General features: G+C 50.2%; 1 protein-coding gene across 5 annotated transcripts; it reads right to left on the bottom strand.

The window, feature by feature from the left end:
- Positions 1-1,482: 1,482 nt before the first annotated feature.
- On the bottom strand, positions 1,483-25,318 carry Rangap1 (Ran GTPase activating protein 1). Of its 5 annotated transcripts, XM_040752745.1 has the most exons (17): positions 25,093-25,318; positions 24,574-24,620; positions 19,054-19,203; positions 16,041-16,168; positions 14,195-14,254; positions 11,949-12,128; positions 10,809-10,943; positions 9,431-9,589; positions 8,462-8,575; positions 7,887-7,986; positions 7,709-7,793; positions 6,431-6,614; positions 5,011-5,130; positions 3,674-3,776; positions 2,791-2,879; positions 2,566-2,687; positions 1,483-2,353 (listed from the first exon to the last, which is right to left on the bottom strand). In XM_040752745.1, exons 3-17 carry the CDS (start codon positions 19,163-19,165, stop codon positions 2,284-2,286), a joined length of 1,761 nt encoding a protein of 586 aa, XP_040608679.1. In that variant the 5' UTR covers positions 19,166-19,203; positions 24,574-24,620; positions 25,093-25,318; the 3' UTR covers positions 1,483-2,283. The 5 variants fall into 5 exon arrangements, with proteins under 5 accessions (XP_040608679.1, XP_040608677.1, XP_040608678.1 ...); XM_040752743.1 differs by lacking the exon at positions 24,574-24,620; XM_040752744.1 differs by lacking the exon at positions 25,093-25,318 and having other exon boundaries at positions 24,574-24,824.

The raw sequence follows: 25,318 nt of genomic DNA, 5'->3' as shown, positions 1-25,318 counted from the left end.
AGAGGACACGGGTTCAATTCCCAGCATCCACATGGTGCCTCACAACTGTCTGTGACTCCAGTTCTAGGGGACCAGACACCCTCATACAGACATACACACAGGCAAAACACTAATGCACATGAAATAAAAATATAATTAAAATCTGTTGTTTAACACAATACAAATGTCAGCTGGTCGGTGGTGGCACATGCCTTTAATCAACCCCGCACAAGGGAGGCAAAGAAAGGCATGCTTTTGTGAGTTCAAGGCCAGCCTGGACTACAGAGCAAGTTCCAGGACATCCAGGGCAATTACATAGAGAAACCTGTCCCAAACAATACAAATGTCTAATGCAAATTCAGTAGTTAAAAATGTTTATTGCGCCGGGCGTTGGTGGCGCACGCCTTTAATCCCAGCACTTGGGAGGCAGAGGCAGGCGGATCTCTGTGAGTTCGAGGCCAGCCTGGTCTACAAGAGTTAGTTCCAGGACAAGCCTCCAAGGCCACAGAGAAACCCTGTCTCGAAAAACCAAAAAAAAAAAAAAAAAAAAAAAAAAATGTTTATTGCAGCTAGATGGTGGTGGCACACACCTTTAATCCCAGCACTGGGGAGGCAGAGGCAGGTGGATCTGAGTTCAAGGCCAGCCTGGTCTACATAGTGAATTCAGGACAACTAGTGCCACGTAGATAAAAACCTGTCTGAAATACAAAACAAAACAAAAAAATCCCCAAAACATAAACGACAAAAGTTAATTGCTCTCACGGTTCAGTTTCAGCACCCACATGAAGGCTCACAAAAGCCTGGCACTTCAGTTCCAGGGGACTGAACTTCCTGGAACTGGAGTTATGAATACCTGAAAGCTGCCACGTGGGTGCTGGGAACTGAACTGTGGCTCACCCAGAACAGCAAGGGTACTCAACTGTGAGCCATCTCTCCATGCTCAGAGACAACGTTTAAGCTGAGCACCAGTCAGAAGGAGGAGTACTGGTGACCTGCTGGGAGCTAAGTCTGAGGTAAAGGTTTAAACACATTGCCTGGGAAAGTCAGCCAGCCTCAAGTCACAATCCTCTCTGTCACATGCCACCCTCCTGGCTTCCCATCTGAACCACAAGACCACTTTCAAGCATCCTTAGTACTCGGAAGGTTTCCCTCCTCCCTGTGCACAGTCCACACCTTGGGGTGCTACTGTAAATCTCCAGTGCAAACAGAAGTAGAACCAACTTAGCATGACTCATAGCCAGAGTCCTACCGCACCCCCATCCAGAGCAGAGGAAGCACTGAGGGCCCAGGAGAGAAACAGGACTCCACTCTGACTAAGGCCTCCCTATGCTGTACTCTGTGTGTGTGCATGTATGTGGGCCCACCCAGCTTTTTACATAGGTCTTGGAGATCTGAACCCAGGTCCTTATGTCTGCACAGAAAGTTGTCTTAAATAATGACCCTCTGAAGCACCATCCCAGTCCTAAGATATCCCCACTTTTGAAGAAAAAGCTTCTGGGTCTCTGCAGCTACCACAGGTGACTTTTATTTGTGAAGCTCCCAGGCACAGCCTAGACACACAATACAAAGGACAGCAGGAGGTGGCCACCCAGCCACAAGGGAAGTCACAGGGCATCTCCTACCCAGCACAATTCCCACTACACAGGTTCTCTCTCCTGCCTCACAAAACCCCTGAAGAGCAGCCCGGCATGTAGCCCAGGCATCAGGGGACCTGCCCTTCCCTCCCCAGGATGAAGAACAGGTCTGGGCCAGCCAAAGTGCTTCCTCTGGGTACAAGAGCCAGGGCACCCCAGGCAATTCCTACTCCTAGATTATTTGGGGTTGGCCCCTGGCTCCTCCTTTGGCCACATGGCTGAGGCCAGAGTTTCACTTTCTGATGACAGCCCCACCTGACAGTTCCTTAGGCATGGTGGAGACAGCAGGCCACAGTAGCTTCCCAGGCTTTGGTGGGACAGGAAGGCAGGGTAGGCAGGACAGCCAACAGGGCCTATGGCTAAGTTGGCGGTAAGTTTAATTAACAGCAGCGTTCAGCCCTTTCCCCTGGGCATCAGTACCCCACAGTGGACCTGGGTTAGTCCAGCCAGGAGAGATGACTCTCTGCAATCCAGACAGGAAGTACATACCTACACACCACACCGACGACACATGTACGTACTTAAGGGACCAACAGGACACACGAGACAAAGACCCTCCCCTGCCTCAGGTCAAAGTCTTATCCAATGGAGACATTGGCTGAGCTCAGTCCATCCAAGTCCCCTTAGTCACTGGTGCAGGGTGAGGGACGAGAAGCAGCTGGCTTTAAGCCTAGATCTTGTATAGTGTCTGCAGCAGATTGTGGCGGGCAAAGGAGCAGGATTCCAGCGCACCATTGGGCCTGTGGAGAAGAGGATATCTCAGAGTCCTGGAAGCTCCATGTCCAGAAAGGCCTGTTTCCCAGTGAGGGGTGGGTATGGGCCAGACTCTGCACGGACAATGTTAGTAACTTTGGCCTTTACAGAGGGGCTGGACTGGGACTCTTGGGACTCACGTGCCCCCTGACCCAGTCAAGGAGCTTTAGCACAGGCAGAACAATAAGGCCACACTCACTTGGTCACAAAGGCCAACAGCAGGGGTGCAAGGGCCTTGGGAAAGTAATCCTGCTGCACCATGTGGGTCAGCACCATCAGGGGGCCATACAGGCTGGGGATGGCCTTGATCTTGTCTTCACTCTGCAAATGAAAGTGGCTGAGCTCCCTGGTCACTTGTGAGACCCACGTGCTACCTCAGTGACCCACTGGCAGCGACAGGGGAAGCTGCCATTCCAAGCCTCACCTTGAGCAGGCCCATGTGGATGAGCAGCCTGGTGAGGAAGGTGTTGGAATTGAAAGATGAGGAGCTGAAGGCCTTCTTCATGAGGGCATCTACAGGGGCAGAAAGGAGTGTGGCAGGATGCAGGCAGCAGGACTGGGCTAGGCAGAAGTCAGGGGTGGCCAGACCTCTGAGTTCTGCCCTGTCAAGAGTAGACAAGTATAGTGGATGGGTGGTGGTGCTGGAACCCACAGATGGCCCAATTTACCGGCTGGATGCCTTCTCCACCCCTGGCCTCTTATAAAATGGGAGTGGTGATGGTACCCATTCTGTCCACTCTGCACATGGGTCCAAGGGCCATGGAAACCACCAGGGAAGGTTTTAGATATTAGGCAAGAAAAGGAGACCTGATGGGGCTGTGCAAAAGAATTTAGGACTCTTGCATCTTTAGATGCTCATGGTCCTGGAGAGCTGCCACGGAGCTGCTTTGTTCCTGCTCCGCACCCCAGGGCAGCACAGCCTAAGAGGAGCATGCTTCTGCTCCCTTTTTCTAGCCATGATCTAGCCCTTCCCTGGCTTTTGTCTGGCCAAATCTGACACACCTGGTGGCCCTAATGGAGGTGACAAGGTTAGACTGGATAGAAACAGAATGACAGGGCTTGGAGATGTAGCAAAGAGTCCAGGAAATCTTATGAAGGTGAGAGCCGGTGTCCTCTGTGTAGGTGACACGTGCAGAGTCTCCCACAGGGCACAAAGGCTTCTCTGACAGGACAGCATAGCTCATGGGGCCTTGCAGATGGACTATCTGCCCTGACCCTGCTTGGCCCTGAGTTCTAACTATGTACAACCACCCATGCAGAGCATGGGAACACATCTGGGGCTACCAGCTCCACCCAGCTCACATTACCGACAGCATCCAGCACTGCTGTCTTCACTGAGGCTTCATCCCTGAACACAGAAGCCACCTTCAGGAAGGCCGAGACAACTTTCTCAGGGTCAGAGGTATCAGTCTGAAAACAGAGATAATGGCTGGTTAGGGGTCACAGGCCCCTGGTGGAAAGTAACTGCAAAAGATCTTGACAAGGCTGGAGAGGTGGCTCAGTAGTTAAGAGCATAGACTGTTCTTCCTGAGAACCTGGGTTCAAGCCCCAGCACCCATATGGAAGCTCACAACTGTAACTCCAAGATCTGACACCATCACCATCACACAGACGTACATACAGGCAAAATCCAATACAAGTAAAATAAAAAAATACGTTATATTAAAAAAAATCCACCCTGACAACATTGGAGGCTGTGGGGAGGGGCACAAGGAGCTGACTCTTGTCCCATATTATTCCCTAGAGTCTGGTGGGAACCTAGCCACAACAGGTATAAGCAGCAAATGAGTAAACACATTAAATGCCATTATCCCCAGGGAAAAGCCACCACTTACTCTAACACTAGAAGGGAAAAAGCCGCCATCCTAACACTAGAAATCAGCCAGAGGGAGCCAATATTCATGCACAGGAAGGCAGGCTCTCTTTTGTCGACAATGAAGAAATGTAGAAAAAGCCAATTTCCAAAAATAGTATCTCAGTTTCAAGTGTTAGAGCCACTCACTGGAAGCCAAGAAAATGCAGAATAGCATGAAATGATCCTACCAAATAATCTCATTTATGTCATGAAAACTTCACAGGTAAGTTTTTTGGCTGCTGTCAACCAAGCTCTAAGTTGAGAGAGGAGCTAGCAAGACAACCCAGCAGATTAGGGAACTTGCCACCACACCTGAAAACCTGTGTCTGACCCTTTGATAGGAGAGCACCAACTTCTGTGAGCTGTCCTCCACACACATGCACAATAAAATGCTTTTCTAAAAAAAGGGTCTCACAATGTATCTCCACCTGCTTCCCAAGGGTATCTGACAAATGTAATGCTTTGTACAAGTAGAATAGATGTGTCTCCTTTGCAGTTGGCATGGAGAAGTGCAATGTTAAGGGGCTGCTCCTCCCTGAATGAGTGACTATTGCATGAGGCTGGTTGGTACCTGAGCTGCATAGATGTCCTGGAAAGGGGAATTGCTCTAGAGACAGCTACACAAGCAGAAGCCCATGGAACACAGTGAGCCTGGAAAAAAATTCAAATTCCCTAACTCCAATTCCTGCTGGGACTTGGCAGGGATCCCTGTGATAGATCTAAGGAGAGGGAGGCCAGGACTCTCGTTCCTGTGGTGTGTGGAGGTCCTGGGGCTGGGAGTGCTCTTACCTGCTGCACTATCAGCACGGAGACCTTGGGACCAAGACGCAGCAGCTTCTCTGGGGAGGGGAATGACAGGAAGGTGGAGAGGTCTGTGGGAGGCGGGGAGGACAGCACGGGAGCTGGCTCCTGAGAAATAGGTGACACAGGGGCTCTGTAGATTCCAAACTCCAGATTCTTCCACCCGGTTGTGCCCATTCCCACCCCAGTACACCACTGTTCCAGCCAGTTCAAGAGTCTAGGCCTAGAATCCGCTCTCACTCATTGGTCCCCATGCATATGGGGTCTATGGTGCTGACCCCAGGTGTTCCCTTTGGGATAGGGGACAGGGTACCACCACCATAGCACTCCAAGTGGGGCTTTGCCATGTAAACCAGACCAGTGCCTGGGGCAGTGCCACACATTATCTGCTCCCAGAGCCCAGGAAAGCAGCCCTGTTTTGCAGGGTGTGGGCAGTCTGATGGCTCCACCCAGACTCTCCGGGAGTTTTATTTTAGAACCCACGAGACACAGATGAACAAACCGCCAGTGGGCACAGGCAAGAAACTCAAGTCTCTCAACCCCGGTCACGGACTCTAGGTGCTCCTAGGCACTTGCTGCAGGGTTTGTATACCACATGAATTATATTTGCTGTGATTTGAGGTATAGGTGAGATTTTTGGAGAGAGAAAGGGAGAGGAGATGAATCTAGGCACATGCACAAGACTTCAGTAGACACGCAGAAGCAGGATGGCTGAACATGACAGAACACAGATTAATAGAAATGTTTTTTTTTTTTTTCTTTTTATGAGACAGGGTTTCTCTGTGGCTTTGGAGGCTGTCCTGGAACTCGCTCTGTAGACCAGGCTGGCCTCGAACTCACAGAGATCCGCCTGCCTCTGCCTCCCAAGTGCTGGGATTAAAGGCGTGGGCCACCAACGCCCGGCTATAAATGGGTTTTTAAATTTAAGTTATAAAAGTTTGTTAAAAAGAAGCCCAAGCTAAGACTAGCATTTCATAATAAGTCTCCGTGTCATTATTTGGGAGCTGGCTGTCAGGACAGAGAAAGACTCATTGCAGGAGCCACAAGATAACCCACTGCGGGGAGGAGAAAAGACTTTGTAGCGCCAAACTTTTTGGCAATCCTCCATCACCCTTCTACATGCCGGGATTACAGGCATGAGTTGTCATGTACAGCTATGCTTAAGTTTTTTTTTTTTTAAAGATGTATTCCAAGTACTAAGTTATAAACAAAAGCATGCATGCGCACTTGCACTTATATTCTGGTAAAATACTCAAACACATACAAAAATCTCTCTCTCCTGGAATGACTTTCTGAGAACTATGCTATCCATTTGGTCCTTGTAGCTATTAGATTTAAATAGCTATATCCCCTCAACAGGCTTCCAAGGGCCCAGGACTCAGATCCCATAAAATAACAACAAACTTACCCCACTGTTAGGGTCTAGAATCTTCCGTGAGGGTGTGGCTGACTCTTCTCCTTGCCCTCGCTGCTGTGGCTCTTCCTCTTCGTCATCCTCCTCCTCCTCGTCTTCCTCCTCTTCATCTTCCTCATCCTCATCGTCCTCCTCTTCTCCTTCCTCATCTTCCTCATCATCATCTCCCTCATCATCACTGCAGAGAGAAGCCAGCTAAAGCCCAGCAGCCCATGTTGACTCTGTGAGTCTACGGACTCTTCTGGAAGTCTATGGACTCTGGCCAAGCCCAGGTGCACTGCTCACAAGATGGCGCTCAAGGGTCACCATAGTGTCATTTGCTTTTTGTTCCCCAGGGATGCTACCCAGGTTATAGACACAGAATAATCAGAAATGGTGTGACCCATAGGAGCCTCAAGTTCCACACGGAAGCAGATAAAGGAGTGTGTCAGGATCTGCCCAGGCTGGGATGCCCAGGGTAGTGCCACCTACACCTTATATAAGCATGGGACGCTATGGGGGTGGAGAGCAATGACATTCTAGTTGTCCTGGACCCTGAAGCTTTGGAGATTTGGCCTACACTTGAGTCCCCAGCCCTGAGAACATGTTAGTGTCTGACATGTGAGTGAAGCCTCCCTAGGGGTGACAGGAGATGGTGCTGCAAAAATGACCTCACGCTGCTGCCCACCTCAGCCTCTCCCTCTTGCCTCAACTTCCTCCATTGCTATCAGCCACCCAGACCTGAGACATCCCCATCACAACTGTCCCCACTTGCTGCCTCTGCTAACATCTGCTGGGAGTGATGGCACATATCTTTAATCCCGGCAATTAGAAGGCAGAGCCAGGTGGATCTCAGAGTTGTAGACCAGCTAGGATCATACAGTAAAACCCTGTCTCAAAGGGGAGGGGGGAGAGATGACTAAGGGGCTAAGAGCACTGGCTGCTCTTGTAGAACACCAGAGTTCAATTCACAGCAACCACACAGTGGCTCACAGCTGTCTATAACTCCGGTTCGAGGGGATCTGATACCTTCTTCTAACCTCCACAAGGACTAGGAACACACAGGACAGAGATATACATGCAAGGTGAAACATTCATCCACTTGTGGTTCTGCTTAATCCCTATGGCCCTTTGCTGAAAACACAAAAAGTCCTCCATCCTTTTCTCTCCAGCGCCAAGCACAAGGTACGAGCTACCAGACTAGCAGATAGCGAGAGACACTCCAAGTGGAAGTAAACCTCAAGAGCAGGCCTGACCCCTGGCCTCTGGAGCCACCTTCCCAGAGTTCCCTACCTGAGGGAAGCCAGAACCTTGGCCATATTGAAGCTGTCTAGCACCTCCTGAAGTTGCTCACAGCCCTCTTCTCCCAGGGCATTGCCTGGTCCAGGAAGGAAAGGAATGTCAGGGAGGACAGTGCTGGGGCCAGCTGACCAGGGCTAAGCCAACCCCCCAAACCCGAAAGCCTACTTACCATTGAGGTCCAACTTTTCCAGCTCAGCCTTGTCAGCCACAGCCTCGGCAACAACCAGGGCAGCATCTCTCTTGATTTCACAAAAGGACAGGTTCAATTCCTAAGAGTGAGAGGAAGGGATAGAGAGACGTGCAAGCTGGGTCAGGAGACAAGCCCCCTCTCACCAGTTTCCCATGAGCAGTGCAAGCAGACTTGGTCTCCTAGCTTGGGCATAGGGGCGTGAAAAAAATAAATAAAAAATGAGCCGGGCGTTGGTGGCGCACGCCTTTAATCCCAGCACTCGGGAGGCAGAGGCAGGCGGATCTCTGTGAGTTCGAGGCCAGGCTGGACCGACAGCCTCCAAAACAGAGAAACCCTGTCTCGTAAAACCAAAAAAAAAAAAAAAAAAAAAAAAAATAATAATAATGCTATGAACCCAGTGTTTATATGGTGTTCACAGAAAAGTGAGACGCTGAGATCTGGCCCACGCCCCTCACACCAGACCCTTATGCCTCATATCCTACCACTCTAATTGGGAACCCTGAGCACAGGGAAGCCTAGACCCTGAATGGAAGAGAACAGGGGGAAATTAGCACCTTCAGCTTGGGCAGGCCCCCACGGACAGCATCTGCGATGGCAATGGCCCCCTTAGAGCGCACGAGGCAGTCCCCAAAGTTGATCACCTCCACCTGCCGCAAAGTCTTCAGGGTCTGAGGGGAGGAAGCAAGGGTCTAAGGTGATGCTATCAGTCATACACCAGCCTGACCACCTCACCAGTTCTTTTTATCCCAGCCTACTGGCTCTGGGGCCCTAACTAAACCTCAGCTGCATGAATCAAATCTAAGTGTACTCCGTCGGGCCTTAAAACCCTCCATGGCTCCCTACTACTTACAGAGGCCCCTTGAGCCGCAGTCATTTCAAATCAAGACCAGCTTAGGAAGGTTCCCGTTAGTCTGCAGACCTCTCACATTGTGATCACTGTGCATGAACCACCCACCCCCACTGTCAGCTGACCAGTCTTTATCCTTAGCCCAAAAAGACAAGCTACCACAGAAGCCAGCCTCAAGCCTAAATTCCAATTTGACCTTCCATTTGTGCTAACACCTGCTTTTGTGACATAACTCATCTTCCATGGGCCCCACCCACCCAGAGGCCATAGCTCTGAGGTAGCTACCACTGTTCTCAAAGCCTATGTAAAACTGGTCAGCAGTTCCTTTCCTCCTTGTACAAGGATCTCCCTGAAGCAGGAACCTTGCAGGCCAAGGCTCCACCCAGCAAACTGGGCACGGACAGGGCTCAACATGCAAGCACTGAACGCATCAGCAAGGAAACTGATGGGGCCACAGAAGCTTCCTCCTTTGCAGCTTGAACAGAAACAGAACTGGCTACTGAGGACCCAGGGCTCATTCAGCAGCAGACAGCAGGGACTTGTAACACATAACCCGGGTCTGTGCAAATGGGGGGACATGGGGTATTGAACATGGAAGCGCAGAAAGGTAGGGGCAGAGCCATGTTTGTTAATGAGCCTCCTGTGGCCCTCGTAGCCCCTGCCACACCCGCCTCACCTCAGCCATGGCCACTGCACCCTTCTCAGTGAAGGTGTTGTCATTTAGGTTGATGACTCGCAGCAGGGGGTTAATGGAGAATGCCTGGGCCAGGGCTGTGACACCAGGGTGATTAATTCCATTCTGTGGCATGTGGACCTCTTCCAGAGTCCCAATTATCTGTAGGGCAGAAGAGAGTTGGCAGCGTGGCCTGGAGCTAAGGTGACATGCAGTGGGAGAAGGGTACACCAGGGAGGTGCTGCGACCAGCATCAGGACACAGATGTCAAGGCAAACTCTTGGATATGGCTACACCCAACCACATGAGATCCAGGCAGAGATAACAAGGATTGGCAAGGCTCACACAGCTCTGAAGGAGAAGGCCCCCAACAAAACTGAGGTTTCTTAGTGTAATTACTGAGCTTGAGCCAATGAGACCCTGTCCCAGGAGCTGGACGGCATACATGAGGACGACACCGGAGTTTGTTCTCTTGACACACGCACACACGCACGCACGCACGCACGCGCGCGCACGCACACACACACACACACACACACACACACACACACACACACACAAAAGAAAGGAAACCAGATCAAAATAACAAAAAGGTACAAGTGGATTGGAAATTGCCATGTCAGTGCCCCTATAGCCAAATGAGACTAGTTAGCTACATTAGGACTAGCAGTTTTTCCATCTGTATTTTAAGACCACCCACAGACTCGGGGTGGGTTACCATGGATGGAGCAAGAACCCCATTCTAAGCAGATCTGAGGACTGAAAGCTGCAGGCCATTAGAAGAGTCTATCTGAGGACAGTGAGTAGTCCCCCTCCAGCCCAGAACTCCAGTAAGGGCCATTCCCAACAAGGGTGAATGAGGAGTCCTTACTGGTTGCTCATGGGCAGGCCCATCAGGGCTGCTGCTCTGAAGATGTGCTGGTAAATTCTGTTTGTTGGGAACAAAAGGGGATGGAGACCCGGTTTCCACTGTGCCTGGTTAAGGCAGATTCAGTCCTCACAGCGAGTACCACCAGGACCTAGTGTCCTAGAACATGGGACAAAGTTGGTAGAGAGTGCTGCAGGGGTCAGTGAGATGGTACAGTGGGTAGAGACACTTGCTGTGTGAGCCTGAGACTTGAGTTCAACCTCTACAACACGTGTGGTAAAGGAGAGAACCAGCCTCTGGCCTCCTCATTTGTACTATGGCACAGACACCATACACACCCACAATAAACACATTTGACAAATAAGCCAGGTATGATGGTACATGCCTTTAATCCCAGCACTCAGGAGGTAGAGGCAAGCCTGGTCTACATACAGAACATAACAAACAGTTGCTTGTCAACCTGTAATGACCCCTTCTTTGTCAGGCACAGCCAGGTAAAAAGAAATGACTCACCCCAAAAGCTTCCGCCAATGCAGTGGCTCCATCATTCTCTAGGCGGTTTCTGCCAGCCACAAAGACCTTCAGGGCCAGAGGCTTGCCTTGGGCACTGGACTTGTGGTGACACTCAGTCAGAGCGGCTGCCAGGATCTGTAGGGAAAGGCACGGGGTTGTGTGCAGACCTCGGCCTGGTCCTCACCCCACTGCCTCTCAACTGTTCTCTAATGAACAACACCTCGTCCAGGGTGGATCAAGGGACACTGCTACAGTACAATGAGAACAGCACTTCACAGTTTACACAGAACTTTTATGTTTTATTGCGTTTGTATACTTGTCGGGGTTAGTTGTAGGGGTCCAAGGCAGGTAGAGACACACAGGGGGGCAGCTGGATTTGAAGCAGGGGCAGTGTGGATTCCCAGTTATCCCAGGGTTCTGCTGGGTTAAAACTGTCATGATTGCAACCTTCCAGATTATGAGAAGTCAGAATCTTTCACTGAGACCTCATTATGTGGCTGAGGCTGGCTTGGAACTCACATTGCTGAACTCAGCCTTCCAAGCTCCTCCATGGTCTTGCCATGTTGTCAGGCTGGTGAGCCTCCTGCCCTAACCGCTAAAGTAATTAGACTACCAGCATGTGCCACAGCACCCAGTTTACATGCTTCTCACGGTCACTAAACCAGAAGACTCTGATCAGAACAGGGAACCTCAAGATTCTCACTCAGATTACCTATGGAAGAAGCTTCCTGTCGGACCATCATAGCACCTGTGCTTAAGCAGGGTGAACCTGAGGTACAGTCCTGTCCTGGAATAAAAGTGAGCTGTGACTCTGCAGGAGCAGTTCCCCGCTGGGCTCTTTCCTCTCCAGGGCTGTGCCAGCTCTTCTGAGTAACAAGAGGTTTGTTACAGGGATATCCCAACCCCAATTCTGCACAACAAGCAGGTCAGAGCAGGTTATGCAGCAGCACTGCCTGTGTTGCCAAGGCAACCCAAGAACTTGGAATAGTTGCTTAGCAACCCAACCCTCTGGACTCCTTTCCTTACTGGTTGCAGGCTGCCGTCTCTGAGAGCGACAGACAACTGTCCCCAGTGATGGGGCTAAGGGCTGGAACACACAACCCTGTGGATGCAGAAGCTCACTGAGGGTGGCCAACTTACCTTGCCACCTCCGATGCCCATGCCACAGTTGTTAAGCTTGAGCTCGCGCAGGGTGAAGCAGGCTGAGCTCTTGAGGAGGGCCTCGAAGCCTCGCACTCCATCAGGTCCAAATGCATTGTCACTGAGGTCCAGTTCCACTAGCTGTGCTCCTGCAGTGATGAGCCCCTCCCCTAGTGAGATCTGAACAGAGAGAGAGCTGTCAGCTTTCTAGACAGCTACCAAGCGCCATTTCTGGGCCAGGTCCAGCCCTGGCCACAGGTCATACCCAAGCCAGTGGGAACGTGGCAGACACTGACTTAAATATTAGAGGTTATTGTTGTTTGAGTCTCGGCACATGTGTACTAGAATAACAGTGAGTTGGTTCTCTCCTTCCACCATGGCAAGTGCAGCTTGAACTGACAGATGCATACAGCCAGCAAGCCACCAGGCTAGCCCAGACACTGGCTTTTTTTTTTTTTTTTTTTTTTTTTTTTTTTTTGGTTTTTCGAGACAGGATTTCTCTGTGGCTTTGGAGGCTGTCCTGGAACTAGCTCTTATAGACCAGGCTGGCCTCGAACTCACAGAGGTCCGCCTGCCTCTGCCTCCCGAGTGCGCCACCAACGCCCGGCTAGACACTGGCTTTTACAGCAGACTTTTCATTATTTGTTCCTACACTGGAATGGGAATGAGTGGCGCCTGGGGATACAAAGATCTGGGAAGGCTCCCTGTAGGAGGTGGCATTGGGCTCACTGGGGATGAGAGCCAGCCAGTTAATACACAAAGGTTCAGACAGCAACAGAAACCAGGGCAGAGAGATAACGATGAGAGCCTGCGTAAGCTGGATGTGCAAGAAGGCCTCATAAACACCTCAAGTTTCAGGACTGTCTGAGCAGGGTGCTGCTGGCGACACCCCCAGCCCTGCCAGGAGAAACGGCCAGAGTTGGCTCTGCCAGAGATGGGATGGGAAAAGGGGGACAGGTGTTGGGTGGGTAAGTAACCCACAATGGCAGGGAGTCAAAGTTTATCATCACCCTCCCACCACTCAGCAGCAAGACAGTGGCTGCCCTGCCGCCTAAAGGCCCAGCCCCGGCTGACCTGACCTGAAGGCCTAGCCCCGGCTGACCTCTGGTAGCCACACTGTGCACTGCGTCTACTTCCCCTTGGACCGGTGCCATCTTGCCCCAGGTTTTCATGACTAGCAATGTGGAGCAAAAGCCTTCAATGACCAAGCCAACTAAATGCTCAAGAGAGGCTACAAGAAAGCAGCTCTACTTTCTGCTCCCCCTGAAGAGTTCACTCAGACCACACCCTGAATCCCGGATGGCTCATCCTTCAAGGGTTGACATCACCTCCACCATCTCTCAGGAGCTGGTCGCACACAGTGGGCCCTCTCCAGGACCCTTTGAGAGCCCCAGGATCCTTAGGAGTGAGGATGGAGTGTAGGCTTTTCTAAAGCCCCACTGTTGAGGAGGAGGCAGGACCAGGACAGCCAGCCTAGCACCCTCCACCCCAAACACCTTTATCCTGAGGACCCATGCTAGGGAGACAGACCTAGGACAGCCCACTGCCAGCCTGTGCCTTCTCTGCCCCCACCCCTGCTATCCCTGCACTCAGCCCTAGGACCTGGAGCCGCTACTGAGCATCACGAGCATCACAGAGAAGCCGGGCGGTGGGGGTGCATGCTTTAATCCCAGCACTCGGGAGGCAGAGGCAGGCGGATCTCTGTGAGTTCGAGACCAGCCTCCAAAACAGTACAGAGAAACCCTGTCTCGAAAAAGCAAAATAAAAATTTAAAAAAAAAATGTAGAGTGACAGAGAAAGGTGGAGCAACCATAAGAGATGAATGCAGACTGAGTCCTGAGGAAACAGGTCCCTGTATGCAGACTGAGGTCAAGAGGAAACAGGTCCCTGTATGCAGACTGAGTCCTGAGGAAACAGGTCCCTGTATGCAGACTAGGTCAAGAGGAAGCAGGTCCCTGGGGCACTGGGACCATGGTACCAGGAGATGGTGGTCACAGTAAGAGATGCAGCATGAGAACAGGAACCTGGGGCAAGCCAGCTCTAAGTGACACCTCCTATCCGAGGTTTGGCCCTGTGGCCTCCTTCATGTTCTCACCTGCTCCAATCAACTGTTGGGACACAGGGCAGGGGCAGGTGCTGGGCGTGCCTGATTTATATCTGTGGGGCTACGCTAACTCTCAAGAGAAAACGGGTGTGAGGGGTATCTGACAGGGTTCCTGGGCCTGCAGGAACTACCTGGTCCTTACCAGAGCTGGTGGGATCTCGGACCGAAGCCTTCCGGTGAACATGTCACTCCAGTGGCATCGCTGTGCAGAAGAAGGGAAGTGTTAGCGTGAGAACCCAGGAGCAGCATCAAGGCAAGTCTCACACCACCTGTGCATCCCGACAGTGTGGGCTGCAAGATTTCCCAGTTTTGGTGTCCTCAGATTTGAACTGGACCAATTCTGTCTGCAGCTAGAGAGACTTGGATCTGTCCAAGTATTTGGTGGACCACGTGACAATTCTGGGAATACGTGACAGAAGTAAATAGGCTTTCACATGGACAATTAGAACCTCTTTTCAGCCCCTTTGACCACCTCCATTGGGGCTTGTGGGTCCCACCTTCCTCCACGGCTTGCCTTTTCCTTCTTGTCTTCCAGACAAGAGACTCAGGTAGGCCAAGCTAGCCTTTGACCATGTAACTGAGGTTGGCCTTAAATTCCTAATCCTTCAGGCGGTGGTGGCACACACCTTTAATCCCAGCACTCGGGAGACAGAGGCAAGCTGATCGATGTGAGTTCGAAGCCAGTTTGGTCTACAAGAGCGAGTTCCAGGACAGTCCCCAAAGCCACAGAGAAACCCTGTCTCGAAAAGCCAAATAAACCAAACCAAACCAAAAAACTCTAACCCTTCTCCCCACCTCCAAGTACTGCGACTTCAGGCCTGCACACGTCCACCCGCTCACTACCCTGCTTTTTTTTTTATTTTTTTCTTTTTTGGTTTTTCGAGACAGGGTTTCTCTGTATTGTTTTGGAGGCTATCGGTCCAGCCCAGCCTCGAACTCACAGAGATCCGCCTGCCTCTGCCTCCCGAGTGCTGGGATTAAAGGCGTGCGCCACCACCACCCGGCCACTACCCTGCTTTTTAAGGAAGAGAGAACAAAGCTCAGACTTTGAGTCCCTTCGTGGCAATAGTGTCAAGCTAAAATTCACTATTCTATTTTCTTTTGCATTACGTCTGTTGACTTCCTACTTAAAGAAATGGGGCTTGTCTTTAATTGCTTTAAAAGACAGTTTAGGGACTAAAAAGTGCTCAGCATTTAAGAACACTGGCTGTTCTTCCAGACGACCCTGACTCAGTTCTCAGTACCCACACAGAAGCTCACAACCACCTAAGGCTTCAGATCCAGGAGATCCTATGTCCTCTTCTGCCAGACACCAGGCACATACATGGTACACACACACACACACACACACACATAGGCAAAATACCCATACACAGCAAGGCAGTGGTGGCATACACCTTTAATCCCAGCACTTGGGAGACAGAGGCAGGCCAATGTCTGTGAGTTCAAAGTCAGCCTGGTCTACAGAGCTAGTTCCAGAACAGCTAGGGCTGTTCCATAAGAAATCCTGTCTTGACAAACAAAAACAAAAAACCCATACACATTAAAATCTTTTTCCTAAAATATATAAAAAGCAAGTTCAGTAATAATGATCAGATAAATGTCACAAAAGTAGGAGCTATTTACAACTTGGTTGCAAAAGCCATGTCACGAGCTCAGGTTGCTCCAGGTGGGTCTGTTAGAAGCACGTGCTGGCTAATTTTTATGCTTCTTGGGGAGCATGGGACATACAATGTGAGTAGAAGACACCCTCAGTTTGTCTTTCAAGGGCGTCACCTCCAATCAAGACTCCTGTACTCCTTGAAGACTGTCCCATTTCAGAAAAAGGCCAAAGCCTGGTGCTTCCGTGTAGCCAAAGGGAGAGGAACGTTGTGAGCACCAGTCACCAGGACAAGGGCTCAAAAGGGTCTGGATCTAGATAGTAGCTGTAGCGACGTGACGGCCTCTTGTCCTCATCCGGCACAGACCTCCTCTGCCTGTACCCTCACCTTCAGCTCCGACTTCTTCTCTAAGGCCTTGGCGATGACCTTGGCTGCTTCCACACCCACGGTGTTACCCTCCAGTCGCAGGGCCTCCAGGCCGTCAAAGTCTTCAATCTCCTTAATCACGTCTTTAGCTGTGTGAACAGAGCACCTTAGACAGTCATGAACCAGGGCAGGGGCAACTCAGAAGCACCTTAGCACATTCCCTTCACACACACACGCCCTCCCCAGGCAGGAGGATGGGACAGGCTCCTAGCCTAGTTAGGGCTGCACAGACCATTCTTCATGTTCAAGCACGCACACTCATTGTGGTGCTAATCAGTTAGCACTAGAAATTTCCTTTTTGGTTTTGTGGTTTTTAAAGATAGGGTCTCCCGTAGCTCAGTCAGGCTATATGGTCAAGAATGACTTTGAAATTTTGATTCTCTTGCTGAGATGCCTGTGTCTCTACAGCTGTCCTGAGGACAATGGCTGGGGTGATCTTTTTGACTTTTGCAAGACTTGCTCCAAAAGGTGACCCCCTCTAATGTTAGGAGGCTGGCCTTCTCAGATGGCTGTTCAAGAAAACACTTTAAAAAGGGCAGGGGCAGACATGGTGATGCACTCCTTTAATCCCAGCACCCAGGAGGCAGCTGCAAGAGGATCTATATGAGTCTGAGGCCAGCCTGGCCTACGAAGTCAGTTCCAGGTCAGTCAGGACTACACAGAGATACCCTGTCCAACAAGTTAGGGGCTCTTCTTCAGAGGTAAGATGGGCATTCCTAGTGACCTAATATAATACTGGCAAGGTGGAAAAATTAGCCAAACTCAGGGTCTCTGTCTGCTCTCTGCAGCGCTAGGCATCAAAACCAGGGCCTTGTACACACAGGTACACTGAACTGCATCCTCAGCCCAAAACAATTTTATTTCTACCTCCACTACTGGTCACTATGCCCTCAAGGGAGTTTTATCGTGTCCTCAGTCAGTTTTCAAATCTGCAAAATGGGGATAAAGCCTTCTAAAGGGAAAAGACCACATTATTTACTGTGTGTGTGTGTGTGTGTGTGTGTGTGTATGTGTGTGTGTGTGAGTGCAAACATGCAGGTCAGAAAAGAACGTGCAGGGGTCAGCTCTTTCCTACCACAAGGTTCCAGCAGCGGAACTCAGGTCATCAGGTATAAAAGTACCTTTAAAACCACTGAGCCAGCTCTCTGGCCCAATAAATAGCATGTGTCTTCAGATTTGTATTTACTGAATTAAGATCAGTGTCTATTCAAAAGCACAGGTACAGGGAAGTCAGCTGAACACCATTAATCTTGCTATCTGTAAAGTTTGTAATCTTGAGTGCTGGAGAGATGGCTCAGTGGTTAAGCTCTGGCTGCTCTTCCAGAGGTCCTGAGTTCAATTTCCAGCAACCAAACGGTGGCTCAAAACTATTTGTAGTGAGATCTGGTGCCCTCTTCTGGCTGGCAGGCATACAAGCAGGCAGAACAATGTATATACAAGAAATAAATAAATAAATCTTATTTTTGTTAGTTTTTTGGGTTTTTTTGAGACAGGGTTTCTCTGTGTAGCTGTGTAGACCAGATCTGCCTGCCCCTGCCTCCAGAGTGCTGGGATTATTTAGCCACCACCTGGCTAAATAAATCTAAAAAAAAAAAGAGGGGGGCTGGAGAGATGGTTCACAACGATCTGTAATGAGATCTGGAGCCCCCTTCTGGCCTGCAGGTATACAAGCAGACAAAACACTATACATAAAAAAATTGTGATCTTGAATGAGTGACTTAGTCTCACAGAAGAGGCATTTTTACCCTCCTCCCAGAGATGATAATACAAACCCAAGCAAATGGGAGTATAGAGGCAGAAGGATCAGGAGTTGTTCAAGGCCATTCTCTGCTATTCAGCCAGTTTGAGGCCAGCCTGGTCTACAGAGCAAGTTCTACAACAGCCAAGGGTTCACAGAGAAACCCTGTCTCAGAAAAACAACAATAGGTCAGATCTAGTGTGAAAGCCTTTGATCTCAGCACTCAAGAGGCAGAAGGTCTTTATGAGTTCAAGGCCAGCCTCATCTACTCAACAAAACAAAACAAACAAAAAACCCACAACAAACTAATGTGGAACCAAAACAAACAACTATGGTGAAGTTGAGGGGTTGGTACCCGAAGAGGAATCTGTACATTTCAAGGTGTAATGAAACTGTTAGGGATGTACACCCCCACCCTTCTGAGGTTCCCAAAGTGCCCTGGAGGAAGAGAGTAAGGTTAATAGTGCATGAAACAATCTTCGAAGTCCAAACCAGTTTCCCTGGTTGGGCCAGAACTCCAAGAGGCCTCACAAGGTCTGGAGGCAGATGCCTTCATTTCTAGGCAGCAAGAGATTCTGGATTGTCTGTGTTGCCTAAGCTTTGATCATGAGTGGGAAGACAGGAACTCTTTCTCTGTCCTAGTGATGTCTGGTTTCAAGGACTAGAATTCCTCTTGAGGATCCAACACACTTTTTTCTTTCTTTCTTTTCTTTTCTTTTTTTTTTTTGAGACAGGGTTGCTTGTGTAGCTTTGGAGGCTGTCCTGGAACTCGCTCTGTAGACCATGCTGGCCTCTAACACCCAGAATGTGCCTGCCTCTGCCTCTCGAGTGCTGGGATTAAATGTGAGCACCACCACCACCCTGCCCAACACCACTCATTTAATGCAACTCCCTCAGGACCTCTGTCCGCCACAAGGAAGACAGTTGGCCTGGGATGGTGAGGGTAAAGGTATGGGTGGGAAGAACCCAGTCCTGAAGTCTAGGCTAGATGGACAAGTTTGAGACTAGTCTAAGGTGTACATTGATGAGACACTGTCAAAAGAAAAACTCAGACACACACACCCACACACACAGAGTGTAACAGAAGAAGCCTCACTGTTAGACTGGACCAATGGGATTGACCTCACCTCACAGAACTCCCAGGACAAATGATCAAGACGAGATGGCTCAGAAAGCCTGAGGACTCGTAAGCATTCACAAACACCCCTCCCTCACACAGCTAGCCCAGGAACTCACCATCTTCCGCAGTATTCAATTTGAGACTCTTGCCCTTAAAACTCAGCTGTCCTCCGGCCACCTGGGTTTTGGCCAGGGTCTCTGCCAGTTTGGCAATGTCTTCAGAAGCCATGTCGGCAACAATGGTTGGATGCCCAGGAGATCTGCAAACTGAAGACAGAAACCGTATTAAAAAAGAATCTCGTGGGGCTGGAGAGATAGCTCAGCTGTAAAGAGCACTGGCTGCTCTTCCAGAGGACCCAGGTTCAATTCCCAGCATCCACATGGCAGCTCGAAGCTGTCTGCAACTCAGTTCCAGGGAACCTGACACCCCTACACAGACATATATGCAGGCAAAACACAAATGCACATAAAAGAAAAATTTTTTAAAAGAAAACCTTGAGTCTCTGCTCCCACCCATTCCAGAGAGACAGTCTTATGTGCAGGGCCAGCCTTGTCCCTAAGACATGATGGTGAAGGTCAGAGTAGATGGATTTGGCGATATTAGGGGGCCTGGTTACCAGAGCCGCCTTCATGCCTGACCAAGTGGATGTTGTTGCCATCACCTTTATTGACCTCAACTACATGGTCTACATGCTCCAGTATGACTCTACCCATGCATAATAAAGGCTGAAACAAGAACTTGTCATCAATGGGAAGGTCATCACTCTCTTCCACAAGCAAGATCCCACCAACATAAAATGGGGTGATGCTGTGGAGTCTACCATGGAGAAGGCTGGGACCCACTAGGAGGGTGGGGCCAAAGGGTCATTGTCTCTGCTCCTTCTGCCGCTGCCTCCATGTTTGTGATGGCTCACTCAAGATCGTCAGCAATGCTTCCACACCAACTGCTTAGCCACCCAGCCAAGGTCATCCATGACCACTTTGGCATTGTGGAAGGACTCATGGCCACAGTCCATGCCATCACTGCAACCCAGAAGACTGTGGATGGCCCCTCTGAGACACTGTGGCATGATGGCTGTGGGGCTGCCCAGAACATCATCCCTGCATCCACTGGTGCTGCCAAGGCTGTGGGCAAGGTCATCCCAGAGCTGAACGGGAAGCTCACGGGCATGGCCTTCCATGTTCCTACCCCTGACACACCACTGGAGAAGGAGGCCAAGTATGATGACATCAAGAAGGTGGTGAAGCAGGCATCCTGGGCTACACTGAGGACAAGGGTGGTTCCTGCAACTTTTAACAATGATGCCCATTCTTCCATCTTTGATGTTGGGGCTGGCACTGCTCTTAGTGACAACTATGTAAAGCTCATTTCTTGGTATGACAATGAATACGGCTACAGCAACAGGGTGGAGGATGGCTTACATGGCCTCCAAGGAGTAAAAAGTCCTAGGCCAGACCAACCATCCCAGCAAGAACAGGAGAGCAAGAGGAGGCCCTTACCTGCTGAGGAGGCTGCCCCCAACCAACTCAGCCCCCATCACTGAGCAGCCCCCCGAGTTTCCATCCTAGATGCCCAAATGACTGGAGGAGCTTAGGGAGCCCTACTCTCTTCAGCACCATCAATAAAGCTCACTGCACCCACAAAAACAATCTTGTGAAGGGGGACTAGAGATATGGCTCATCAGTTAAAAGTATCGCTGCAGCCGGGCGCTGGTGGCCACACCTTTAATCCCAGCACTCGGGAGGCAGAGGCAGGTGGATCTCTGTGAGTTCGAGACCAGCCTGGTCTACAAAAGCTAGTTCCAGGACAGCCTCTAAAGCAACAGAGAAAACCTGTTTCAAAAAGCCAAAAAAAAAAAAAAAAGTATTGCTGCTCTTACAGAGAATCCACATTTGATCCCATCACCCACACTGGACAGCTCACAACTACCTGTTAGTGCAACTCTAGGATCAGACATCTCTGACTTCTCAGGGTACCTGCATTCACATGCATATACTCACACTCACACATACAGATACACATGCATATACTCACACTTGTACATACACATGCATATACTCACTCACACATGCATATACTCACACTTGTACATACACATGTATATACTCACACACACACATACACATGCATATACTCACTCACTCATACACATGCATATACTCATTAAAAACTCGTTGTGGGCATTGGTGGTGCAAGCCTTTACTCCCAGCACTCGGGAAGCAGAGGCAGGCAGATCTCTGTGAGTTCAAGACCAGTCTGGTCTACAAGAGTGAGTTCCAGGACAACCCCCAAAGCCACAGAGAAACCCTGTCTCTAAAAAAAAACAATAAATAAAATAAATAAATAAAAACTCGTCCATTGCCGTAGGAGGAGAATCCAAATAATTCTTTGTGTGTTTAAAATTGATCTTAATAAAGACCAGCTTGCTTTTAATACAATGAACTTATTAAGTTTCCCAAACTTAGGCTTTGCCGACCCCCTCCACAGGAGCCCTTACCCTGTGGAAGGAGTGGATGAGGGGTGGGCTTGGAGGGAAGTGCAGGGTGGTAGGAGGAGTAGGATGGAGAACTGTAGTTGGAATGCAAAATGGAGAAAAAAAAAAACCTCCTGCACTGATGCCCCTGCCCCACACCAGCACCAGTGAATAAAAATTCTTTAAAAAATTTTTTTCTTGCCGGGCACATGCCTTTAATCCCAGCACTCAGGAGGCAGAGGCAGGTGGATCTCTGTGAGTTCGAGGCCAGCCTAGTTTTCAGGAGTTCCAGGACAGCCAGGACTACACAGAGAAACCCTGTCTCAAAAAAATTTTTTTAAATAAAAAACCAAACAAATAAAAAGATCTTTTAAAAAGTATTCTTCAATGAGCATTGGTGGCGCACACCTTTAATCCCAGCACTTGGGAGGCAGAGGCAGGTGGATCTCTGTGAGTTTGAGGCCAGCTTGGTCTACAAGAGCTAGTTCCAGGACAGCCTCCAAAGCCACAGAGAAACCCTGTCTCAAAAAAACAAAAACATAAAAGGTTTCTTCTGGGAAGCTTAAGCACCAAGAGAAATGAATATGGGATTAGAAAAACAGGAGTCCCTCTCCAAACTGCTCCAGCAGGGACACCCAGTGAGGGACACCCAGTGTGGGGCAGTCAATCCCCAAGCACACACCTGCCCCATCATCTTGGTAGCACTCTGTCTGAGGGTCCTGCTCCTCAAACAGGACACAGAAGGCTATGGGATCCAGATCATCCATCCCAGGGAGCGCCCCACTGCCCATGCTGGCATGACTCGGGGCGGCACAGAAGGCTAAGGCATGTCTGGTTTCAATCCTGGCCAGGAGACTGCGTCCACCACAGTAGCCTCTGAGGTTCCTAGGAGACCAGAGGTCCCTACATCACAATAGATCAGTGTGCAGGGAACAAACTCAGCTTCTCTGCTGTTTCAGACGTACACTGCACACATCAAACAAACAGCCACCTCAGGGGCACCAGCCCCATGCTGTCCTCTAATTCAGTCCTGACTCTCAGATCCCAGGGGATGAGGGCTCAGGCTACAAGGCTGCCACACACGTGATGCTAGCACGAACTCCAGGGTGTTTACCTGTGCTTCTGACCTACTGGCTAGGAACTAGTGTTGCCATGACCCTCCCTGTGGGGTCAATTAATTTGCTAGAGCAGTTCACAGAACTCAGGGAAAACATACTAGCTATTGATTTACTATAAAGGGGTGTGTATGTGTGGGTGGAGGGTGGTACCCCAGACCTATCATCACACCACCAAATTACTTCATCATTATTTATTTATTTAGAGGCAGGGTTTCAATGTATATCTCTGGCTGGTTTGAACTCAATCTGTAGCCCAGGCTGGCCTCAAAGTCAGAGATCCGCCTGCTTCTGCCTCCCCAGTGCTGGGATTAGGGAGTGCACCATCATGCCAGCAAACAAAGGATACTTTAAAGAATACAAATGAGCAGCCAGATAAATACAAAAAATGCATAGGGAAGGTATGAGAAAAGGGGCCAGAGCTTCCATGCACTCCCAAGGCCTGCCATCCTCCAAGAATCCTGTGTTCAGATGTCTGGAAGCCTTCCAAGCCTCGTCGTTTTTGGAGGTTTACAGACTTCCTTACATAAGCATGAAGGCTAAATCATAGGTGTCGCGGGTAAATCTGAGCTTGGGATACAGAGCAAGAGTCCCAGCCCTGTAATTCTATTTGGGTTTTTCCAATGACTACCTCCATCCATCACATTACCTGAGGGACGGAGAGCCAGCATCAGCATTAGAGTACAAAGACATGCCACTCTAGAATTTTAGTTTTCTATGCCAGGAAGCAGAACTATAACCAAATTCCTATTTCATAATCACTACCAGCAACAAAACTACCCACAAGCTAGGAGCTTAACGGCTGGCAGAACGGGAAAGTAGGGCTGGGGTACAGCTAAGAGAAGCCTCTAGCAAGCAGGAGGCTATAGGTTCAACCACCAGCACTACCATGGACAATGAGAGTACTCAGAGAATGGGTAACTGCACCACTCCAAGTCCTCAAAGAGGATGCAGCAGGTAACCGGGTGAGGTGGTCTGAATAAGAATGGCCCCCATAAGCTCATAATTAGATCTCTCTCTCTCTCTCTCTACCTTCAGACTGCCTCCCACCACTTTTTCCTATCTTACTCCTGAGCACCCTGATTTAGCTAGTTTATCAATAAGCATAAACTATTACTCAGGATAAAACAACAGAACATTCAACAAAATACTGTGTTGAGCACTATGTACCGACATTGTTCCAAACACCAGGAGATCTGCAGTAAATCACACACCGTTTGAAGCTTGTATTCCAAACAAAATATTTGCATGTCCATGAAAAGGCACATGGAAAGGGGGACAGTTCGGTGTTAGAAGTCTCGCTGGTGTTTTTGAGGCCCTGGTTTCAATCTCTATCATGACAAAAAATAAACTATTAAGAAAGACCAGATGGTACTTGGGAAATGAGGCAGGCAGATTCAAAGCCATTCTCAGCTACTGAGGGAGTTGAGGCCAGCCTGAACTACACAAGACCCTATCTGAAAAACACAAAGAAAAACCCACACAGACCAACCAGGAAAGGGGCACGGGAAGGAAGAAGGTGGTTTTGGGTTTTGTTGCATTTCTTTTTTTGAAGGGTGGGGGCTGCGATTTACAGTAGAGTAATTAAAGGTGTTTTCTGTAAAGAAACTAAAGATACCACAGATTGAGCCATGCAAAAACAGAGGTGAGAGCATTCCTATAAAGGGAACATACTAATAATATGCACTGGCTTGGGGAAAAGAGTAAAGAATTGTAAGGTCAGTGGGGCTATGAGTAGAGCAGAAATACGAAAATGGAAAAATATTAGACAAAAAATAATTAGCAAGGGTTTCAAGTCACCAAGATCATTCTAAAGAGGGTTCCTAGCAGATAAAAGTGCACCAAGCTTCTTTGACAGGTACAGTGCCCAGGTGTGAGGCCTGATATTTTTAGACTAGCAACCCTGCCACCTGTAACAGTTCTTAGACGGGACGACGAGGTTGAAAGTGTGGCGGAGGCGGTACGGCTTCAGGTGGACGCGGCACATTCTCAGTCCACGGGACGGGGACACACAGGCCCTCCCCAGCTTACTTTAAATAATGACTAACCGAAGCACAGAGGGGTGGAATCGATCTATCCAAGGTCAGCAGCCGGCCTGCGAGGGAGCAGACACAAACGGTCAATACCCAAACGCCCTCTCCTCCTGGCGACCGCGTGGGAGACGTCCTCAGGTGCACATCCATCCATCGACACGGCAAAGCGTCAGCAGTGACTCACGCCAGCCTTCCCGCGCGGACGTGGGCCGACTCGGGTAGGCGGCGGTGCGCTGCCGGGCCCCACCCGCAACGCCAGGCGGCCTCGCACCGCCTCCAGGTGAAATGGAAGCCAACCCGAGACGCCGCGGCGGGCAGCAGCGCAGAGGGAGGCAGCGGAGACACGTGACCTCTCTAGACCTCAGTTTCCCCAAATGGGAAAGGGTCAGCGCGGCCAGCGCCCCGCCCCACCCCACCACGCGGGCCGCGGTGGGCGCAGCGAGGTCAAAGGGAAGGCAAGAGGTGATCGCTTTGCCCCACCCGGGCCCTGGTGGCCCCGGCAGGTGACAGAACAGCATGAGGGCCCCGACTCACCGCAAACAGGCGGCGCCGCCGCGTGGGGGGACGGAACGCGCGCGTCGGGGACGGCTCGAGAGCCCGCGTGAGGGTCACCGCGCCTCCGTGCGGCGGTGCCAGTACCCAGTCCGCCCGACTGTCCTCGCCGCAGCGGTTGCTCGTCGGGCTTGTGCACACCACCTGCTCCACGATCCCCAGCGATGATGGCGGCGGAGGAGGATTTTTGAAAGCCGGCAGTTTCTTT

The sequence above is a fragment of the Mesocricetus auratus genome, unplaced genomic scaffold (assembly GCF_017639785.1).
Source record: "Mesocricetus auratus isolate SY011 unplaced genomic scaffold, BCM_Maur_2.0 Super-Scaffold_100010, whole genome shotgun sequence".
NCBI lineage: Eukaryota > Metazoa > Chordata > Mammalia > Rodentia > Cricetidae > Mesocricetus > Mesocricetus auratus.
Note: the sequence above shows the minus strand (reverse complement) of the source record. Positions and strands in the feature narration are given on the sequence as shown.